Below are 9,772 nucleotides of genomic sequence, written 5' to 3' on the forward strand. Positions count from 1 at the left end.
GAATTGGTGATATATTTAAGCGAAGATAGTTATTCGTAGGGGCGGTATCAGCCTTCCTTGCAACTGGGATCGTACGGTTTTTGTTATAGCAGAGATAAGAAAATCAGAAATATATTTTTTAAGTTTTTCTTTGCCATTGCGTTTAATAATTCAAAATAATGATATGTTGTTAATAAATGATAAGTTTTAAATTTTTAATTCAAAGTGTAAGCGAATAAAATTGAATAATGATATTTACTATTTTTTTCTGAAAATCAGGGGTGATAACGAGACGGAAAAGAAGAAAAGTGGTTAATAAATTCACTCCAGTTATATATAGTTAGTTACATAAGGTCGTAAGGAGCAAATCTGCAACCATTAATGCTTTAATGTAAGGTCGAGGTACCTGCCTTGCGGCACTTGCCTCTTCATCTGAGAAATATTTGCCAAATGCAACGGAAGTATGCAATAAAATAACAGTACAATAATATTAAAGATATATACAATGGTTCACAGGTGCCCACTGGGTAACGCGAAATGAGCAACAATTCAGGAATAGTATAGGCAAAGATTCAAATTCAGTGCCTGCCATCAGGGGGGAAAAATTAATTATATGATGAAATACAAGTACGAATACGAGAATTACGCATAACGTTAAATATTTGCATAATCGAAAAAAAAATAATACCTACATATTTACGACGTAGTAAATAACAAAATCGAAAAAGAAAAAATAGTATATAAACATTTACAAACGGAGCGAAATATTAAATGATGTAGATCATTATCGAAAGAAGGAATTAATGTTGTAGTTTTATATATATTCAGTAATTGACTGCGCATGCGCGGAAAACATCAAAAATAAAATTCTTCATATTTTTTTTTCGAATCGTATTTGGTAACTTATGAAAAAAGTCCAATTTAAATATCTTAAAAATGTAAAAATAACTCTAGCGAATTTCTAAATAGCTTTTGTACTTCTTTTATTAAAAGCTCCAAATGATAAGAGGTTTTCAACCAATTTCATTTTTTATCATAAAGCGAAATTCCATAACAAATAATAATACCATAGATTGATTGTCCGGACAACAAAACGTGATGGTATTAGGAAATAAAACATCTGAAAAAAAAAAGAGTGTAGTCTTATATAATGTCGATGTCATCTCCTGTATACATATAAAAATGAATGTCAGTAAGTGTGCATCGCTTATAGATTTCTAAGTCATCCAATCGAAATCGATGAAATTCGGCATATAGATAGTTTGAAGTAGGAAAGTCACTAACGACATTAGAACATTTTACGATGAACCATTCGAGCGGGATTAGTGAAAATTTAAAAGAATTTTCTAATTGGTTAAGGGTTAGCCATTGTTTTAAATCAATTTTTCCCATGAATCAATTTTTCACGCATTTCAATGATAACATTAGTGATAATTGCTAGCAAATTAGATAAAAAAATACTTTCTTGCACGTATTTAAATATTAAATTATTTTATTTTTGCTTTGTCAGATAAATTGAACGAACAACATTACGTGGCAGCACGCGTGGCATACATCACCAAATTTATACTTTTAAAGTTGTCTGATACCACGTGCTTTTTTTAAATTTTTTATTTGTATCAATTATTTTAACACGTGTTTCTACGAAATTAATTATTTAAAATCAACAACAATTTGACAAACTACAAGAAAACGTAGTTTTGCTTATTCCAATAACGTAAAGCAATCGCAAAAGGCAACCAACACCATTTAAAAAAATTGAAATCATTTGACCTATTTTAATTGAAAAACTAAGTGGAAGAACAAGGTAAGTGGCATTTCCGGAAGAAAAAAAAAAGTTTAATCCGAACTATTTTATTACCAGTTTATTAGAAGACTAGACTAATGATTCTTCGCTTTATTTTATCTACCGTTGCCTAATTTGAAATGAAAATCAAGCAAGCACTTAAAAAAATATTGTGGATTAGTAATGTTAAGATTAAAGCGAAAGCAAAAACAGTTCTGTTGCAATAAACTAGAGGTCACCAAAGTGGTCTATATAGACTCCCAGGGATCTATTTAACAAAAGTGGTGGTCGATCTGGGCCAGGGGGTCGATCTAAATCGGAAGTGTCGATTGGGAGTTGAAGAAAAAACAGTTCTTAATACGCAAATCACACATATTACCTACTTTATTCTGGTGAAACAAGTATTACGTACCAACGCGCAGTGGTACGAACTCTGCACTTCTGGTTTATAAGTCATATAATGCAAAATATGTAAAACTTTACGAAATAGTTCAGCCATTTATACTAGCATTTCCAAGTTCCTATATGGTTGAAGCCGGTTTCAGTCACGTAAATTCAATCTTAGCTAGGTACAGAAATAAATTAAATGAGGAGTTTCCAAGGGATTTGAGATTAAAATTGGCCAATTTTGAACCCAATATAGCAAACCTTGCAAAAAAAAAAAAAAAAAAAAAAAAAAAAAAAAAAAAAAAAAAAAAAAAAAAAAAAAAANATTAAGGAGCAATAAATCTGTAGTTACTTTATTTATTATTTCTACTTATTTATAATTACTTATTATTTAATAAATATTAAGGTACTTAAATTTCAACATCATTATATTTTTCATTAAACTATTGTTTCAAAATGTACCATTACTTTAATAAATGTTTAAAATCATAAAATAAATGTACAAACACAGTATCTAATAGTGTTTTATTTTAATTAACAGAAAATTACTTTTATGGGGGTTACTGGATATTTCGAAGAACTATATAGGGGTCGATGATCAAAAAAATTTGGCGACCCATGCATTAAACATACCCATATTGATGCAACACTTTATGCCATTTTCTCTGATTCATTAATTCCCTTAAAAATGTCACTTAATTCGTTTCTCCATCAAGCTCTTTAGTTGTGTCGGTATTTGCCTTTTATTTTAATTCATTTATTTTAATTAACAGAAAATGATTTTTATGGGGGTTGATGGAGATTTCGAAAAATTTTGTAGGGTCGATGATTAAAAAAATTTGGCGACCCATGCATTAAACATACCCATATTGATGCAACACTTTATGCCATTTTCTCTGATTCATTAATTCCCTTAAAAATGTCACTTAATTCGTTTCTCCATCAAGCTCTTTAGTTGTGTCGGTATTTGCCTTTTATTTTAATTCATTTATTTTAATTAACAGAAAATGACTTTTATGGGGGTTGATGGAGATTTCGAAAAATTATGTAGGGTCGATGATTAAAAATATTTGGCGACCCATGCATTAAACATACCCATATTGATGCAACACTTTATGCCATTTTCTCTGATTCATTAATTCCCTTAAAAATGTCACTTAATTCGTTTCTCCATCAAGCTCTTTAATTGTATCGGTATTTGCCTTTTATCTTAATGCATGATTTCGTAATGTTTTTCAGTACTGATTTGTTCAATCTGTACCTTTTTCATCAACCCAGTGCGACGTTCGAGTTTTCAGCTAGTTTTTAATAAATCGTGTTTAATGGTACTAAATTAAATAAGTGGAAAACCCCTTTCTATTTAAACCTTTCGTTCCAATTTAACAAAAGCTATTTATAAAATTCCTAAAACCTTTTTAAATTCTTCAGATATTCAAATCGAACTTTTTTTCGTAATTTATCAAATACGATTCAAAATAAAATTATGAATTTAAAAAAAAATGTGTTCCGCGCATGCGTAGTATGAAAATATTACTTTAAATACTCATATCTCGTGTAATTTGTAAAGATTTTTTTTAAATTTTAAAATGCTACTTTTATTATTAATTAAGAATTATTTTTAAATTTCTCTAGCTAATTAAATATATTTTAAATTTAAAAACTGCTGTTTTCCCAGCAAAATGTCCCAAAGAGAACAAATTATTCGCTCAAAAGAGAGAAATACGTTAAAAATGGCGCGAAATATCATCAAATTTATGAATCCAAATAGCAACCTTCTCTCAAAAATGGCGAAATAGTATCGTTACATACGACAGGATAATGAGATAAGATGGAGCCAAGCACCAAATCCTGGTGAAACGAGCTATATCTCTGTGATAATCCATTACTCAAGCTTTTTGGCAAAGCTTAGTAACGGTAAAATAAACGAGGGATGTAATTATTCACATAAACGAAATAATTTAGCGGGGTAATTTAAAATTAAAACTTTTTTCAAAAAATTTTAGTGGTAGTTTAACAAATGCTTTTATTCATATTAAAAGTGGCTAAAATTTGACTGACGGTACTCACAGTAAACAGTTTCAAGTAAAATTTCAAATGTATGTTGTTTGGAAAGAGCAACCAAAGTTTCAGTCGAGAAAAATGTTTCGTAATGTTGCTGGCACGTGGTGCTACAACGAGGTTAAAAAAAAAAAAGGTAACAGCTAAAAAAAATAATAATAATTTCATTAATTTTTATACCTATGAACATACCAACATATCTTGACAGTCAATAATATATAAAGGATTGCATGCATCCAAAATTTACGTACGTTTTCAGCATCTGTGGATAAAATTGAATATACCATCTATGAATGAAATTTTGAAATATATTTTTTCAACCACGCTATATATAAATATTTATTTCATACTTCTACTTTATATTACATAGTTATTATTTGTATAGTTTTTCTCATTTCTAGTAATTTTTCCAATACTACATATCAAAAATTAAAAGCTTCATAGAAAATGCAATTCTTCATAGACAATGTTATTTCATGGAAATTCTTAAAAGTGGTTTTAATTAATAGTAACGGCTGTTCCTCCTTTCTTGCTTCGAAGAGCAACTTACTTATGAGGGAAACATAAACATTCAAACGTAAACAGTTTAAAGGCTCCGCCCTGTTTGCATTGTGTCTATAATCACATAAGTAAGGAATCTACAGCAATAGTGTCTACTTTTGTTTTACTTAAATTTGACTTTTTTTTCAATAAGGCATAATCTATAGTCTTTGACCAAATAAACTTAGATATTTAATGGGAGCTAGCTAGATCAAAAGAAAAGACATCCTAACGTAAAGATTATTTAAAGATTTTACTTGGAAGATGGTCCTACTCCATCTAAAAAATGAAGGCACCGTCATTTCGTGTTCATACAAGTCATTATTCTTTTATTTTAGAATTAATTCTACTCCAGCTTATTTTTACTGCCAAAAAAAACAAACAAAAAAAAAAAAACCATACATATCAGATGATATGAAAATTAATCCCCTCAAGAATTTAAAGTTCTGTATCTCAAATTCAAAAAGAATGAAATCGTTCGACAATTCAAACAAGGCTTAAATCTGAAGAGAACTTTTTGCACTTTTACGTATTTAACATGGATGTTTTGAAACTATTAAATTATTTCTGATCTGAAATTTTGCTTACAGGATCAACAAATGCAGATTGCCCACTGGAAAAAAGTGAGCAGTGGAGTTATAATGCGCATTTGAAAAACGGTAAGTTACATGTTTTAAGTTGATTGTGTGGTAGGATGATTTACAGTAATTCTATGATGACATTTCGTTAAATAATTAGTATAAAGTTATGCACCAACTTTACAGACGACACAATATAAATGCATAACAGATGCATACCTGCCAACTTTTAATCCCTTCCATTATGATTTTTCTCAGTGGTATTAAAATTGAATAAAAATTTCAATTTTAAGCAAATAAATAGGTTGTATTTGAAAAAGCTTAAGCAGCCTACCATGACAGCAACGCATATCAATATATATGCTTAAGTTTTTTAAGAATAGTGGTGACGAAAATTATTTAAAAATTTAAATTATAAAAGAAAAAAATAGTATATATTTACTACCACTTTAATTATAAAAATAAAATTTTACGCCAAATGCGTAAAAGTTGGCAGGTATGAAGATGAAACACACTTCATTGTTNATATGGAGAGAGAGAGAGATATCCCCCCAAATCATATTACATGTGGCAGAAGTAAACTAATTAAAACACGTAGAAATTTGCTAAATTTTCTAATTCCACAAACACTTCAATTTAAACAATAATAATATCAACTTATCAGCTTAAGTATCAGATTCTAGGAACGGTATAAAATTTCGTACTACTGCAGTGATTAAAAATATGTGAAAAGCAATGAACAAATTTTATGTCACGAGTCTTACAGCTACTTCGAGGTTGTAGATAAGATGAAAAAAATATTTTCGGAATATAACTTTCGGAAGTATAACCTTCCGAAAATGTAATTTTTAGTAGAGAGACATAATAACTAACAGGGGAATGCAAATTAGGAAAGAAATCTTGAATTATTCATTGCAAAAGTAAAGTTTGCTAGAATGTCCACATTTTTCAAAGGTATTGAGAAAACTTGAAAAAATAAAATTGTGGATAGCAAACCAAAATAAGGTGAAGGAAGGGGATATATTCAAGTATTCCAACTAGTAAATATACATTCTTTCCCTGTATTTTATTTTTTAAAATCTCAATGTAACAAAAGTGTGTTACTTAATTAAAAATTCCATTTATAAACATTCCTAAATACATTAATTAATTGCGTGGAATTTTACCTTTATACAGCTGTCAATTTAACCTTTTTTGAAATTATTATCTCTCCATTTGGAGGAAGAAACTAGACAAACGTCAAGTCCTTTCTCATCCTAGTATGCCAGCAAATCTGCTGGTGAACTTATGAAGTTTGAGTTTCCTCGAAGCATCTCAAAAATGTTTTGTAGATTTAGAACTGTTCACTTCATGAGCATGAGATTTGAAATCAGAAACAAAAAAAAACTTCCCATCCGGATTAAACTGCAACATCCCAGCATCTGTGAAGTTCCTCTTAGACTGCTTCTACCGTGGAAAATTTATTCCTAAGAACATCAATAGTTCTCTCAAAGTTAATGAAACATTTGTATTTCAAGGATCTGATTTAGAAAATTCAAGCAATAGAGATAAGTCCTACCACCACCTTTTTGTAGGAAGATATTTTTCAGTTTTCAGTGGCATAGTTCTTACTTTTATTGGCAGAGGGGGTGGAGTTTAAGGAAAAAAATGCTTTAAAGAAACATTTACCTTGAAATCTGATTTGATTCCAAGTGTTAATACAGTATTGAAGAATGTATTTTTACACTTATGTGTATCACTTTTATATTTATCTGTAGTTAAAAAATTATTACATGAGCATTTTTTCCTGAAATGTTGAAAAGTTTCGTAGTTAGTACAAAAAATAAGATAATCCGAAGTAGGTATTTAATTATAATTCTCTAATCAAATTTTGCCACAAAAGTGCAGTAAGGTTTAGGATTATATGTAGTAACAGGAAATGTTTGCTGTTTGTTATCAGAAGAGAAGTTATCAGGAAGACAATTTAGTGATGCTTTCACTGTATTGTCTATTATTGTAAACCTCAGCTCTTTACTTTATCTTGCCATCTTACCTTTAGTTTACCATTGCCTAGATTATATTATCTTTGATTATTGATTACCTGTTGCTATTATAAATAATTAGTTTTTTCTTATCTGAAAGTTTGAAAACAAAGGGATAGGAGAAAAATAATTTTTGTTTATTTATTTATTGCTGATCATATATATGGATACTTGTGTGCTCATTATAAGATAAGCCAATTTTTATTAATATTCAGGAATCTTTTAAAATTTGATATTTTTCTTTATTATTCTATAAGCATTTAGAATAAAATAATATTTACAGATAATCAAGATGTATCGCTATAAGTTCATATGTTTATTTTAAAATTAAACTTACATATTAAAACTAGAACTGTTTCTACCATGAAAAAGAGAAAAAGAATTGGCAGTAAAACCAGTTTATATTTCCCTTGCTTTCGACTGTAGTAAAGCATAGCTCCCTTGATATAAGATGCAACGAAGTACCTGCCCACGGTAGCGGGCATCTCACTTCTTCATCGGATAAATTTGCCCAAGGGCAACTATGACTAATGGCTTTAAAAGTGGTGAGAATTTCCAAAGGAGGACTGTGGACGTCTTGATGGGAGTAGTGGCTTGGAGGATGATCTCTACGTCTATGGCTTTCCGTCGAGTAGGAATCGGGGTAGGCTGACTAGTTCTTGATCTTCAGTAACTGCTGCATCCCCTTGAAGAGTAGCAGGAATCTCGTAGTTGGGTAGGAAGTTTTCCTTCTCTTGGCTAGGTTTCCTCTCTGTTTTCTTTTGGGTCTTGCACTGCAGCCTGAAAAACAGGCTAGGGCTGGGTGCTCACCATGACAATTTATGCACTTAGCCAGTTCGCATATCAATTTCGTTTTAACTTAATAAAAAAAACAAACATGGTTTTACTACCTGTTTTTTATCATTTACGGGGTACAAACAACTCTGGATATTTTACTGAATTGCTATGTTTATTCATGGAGTTTTTGCTAATAAACCTAGGTCCAGAATATTGGGGTGAAACTTTCCCAGCATGTTATGGACGAAAACAATCGCCGATTGATATTGTGACTGCAGATGTTGTAAAAGATGAAAATCTAGAAAGACTGCAGCTTACTAACTACGACAAACCACTTACAAGAGCTATTTATGAAAATAATGGACATTCAAGTAAGTTATGTTTTGTTTCTAGAGTGCTGATTTAACGAAAATAATAGTAATCTTTCATTAGTTTAATTAGAATGCACAGTTTTAAAAGGGAAAAATAATGCATATCATCATGTACAGGGTGACTGAAAAGTCAAGTCTGGGAAGAAAAAAAAATCATGAGAAATGCGTGCAAGATTAAAAATCAAAATCTAAATGCAGGCAAGTTAGATAAATTTCAAAAGATTTATTGGAGCATATAAACTCCATGTCTAATTTCTCCTTCAGAGGCTTTTAGGGAACCAACTTCAAAATCTTATATGAGAATAGCTATTTTTGTTGCAGATTTGAATTTTTCAGAAAAAGTAAATCAATTTTACTTACAACTGTTGCATTTTTGTTCAAGGAGGGCACTTTTCTCACAAAATGAACTGGGGTATCGTAGCAGACTAAGGTGAATCGGATTGCAAGAGCTTGGCTCCATTCCCCTTCATGGCACAATGATTTCCTTAAAAATTAAACGTTGTTGGTAACTATTTAATGACATCGAATTCGATCTTTATCCCTTAACTCAATCCCTAGAAGATTCCTCAGATTGAGGTTAGGTGTAATAATTGCTTTTTCAAAATATGAAACACTTATATTACTTCGATCTGTCTTATCTTTCGTGAGATATCTCTATTTTAGGAAGTTCGTGCGCAACAATTTAATTTGTTTAATTTTATGACAGTTGGAATGAAATGTAATAACATATGAGACGAATTGGTGTAGTTTCTCAAAAAGTGCACATTAGCAAAAAAAAAAAAAAAAAAAAAAAAAAAAAAAAAAAATTACAATTTCTTCTGCCTCGCTTCAGAGGAGTGTGCTTGGGAGTGAAATTAAGCATCAATAAATTTATCATTATAAAATATTTCAACAGGTATATCTGAAAGATATTTGACCTTTACCAGATTTTTTTTACCCTCTTAACAGACATATGTCCCTGACATTTACTTAATTGTACACAGGGTCCAAGAAACGGAGGAGGGGGAAGTTGGGGCTTTTGCCCTTTTGTATTTATAAATCGGACACAATCAGAATACAATCAGAATCAAAAATAAAATTTTTCATTCAATATTTATGTAATTAAATTTACCATTAAAAAAAAGGCATATTTTTTGTGTGACCGAATTCTAAAACGAAATATCGATTTCAGATGAACTGTAACATTTCCTTGATGAACACTGCTACGAAATCATTCCTTATTCCGCAGAGGAAATAAACGTCCTCATTACTGACCGAACACTATATATATATATA

The 9,772-nt window shown here is 30.2% G+C and overlaps 1 protein-coding gene across 1 annotated transcript in view; it reads left to right on the forward strand.

Annotated features, from left to right (window-relative positions):
- The window catches only part of LOC107450531 (uncharacterized), a gene marked incomplete in the record, with an annotated part of 46,587 nt that overhangs the window by 286 nt on the left and 36,529 nt on the right, over positions 1 to 9,772 (forward strand). Inside the window, 2 exon segments of the mRNA XM_043053738.2 lie at positions 5,341 to 5,409; positions 8,330 to 8,497. Of these exon segments, the coding sequence (XP_042909672.2) occupies positions 5,341 to 5,409; positions 8,330 to 8,497 (237 nt within the window).

The sequence above is a fragment of the Parasteatoda tepidariorum genome, chromosome 9 (assembly GCF_043381705.1).
Source record: "Parasteatoda tepidariorum isolate YZ-2023 chromosome 9, CAS_Ptep_4.0, whole genome shotgun sequence".
NCBI classification, from domain to species: Eukaryota; Metazoa; Arthropoda; class Arachnida; order Araneae; family Theridiidae; genus Parasteatoda; species Parasteatoda tepidariorum.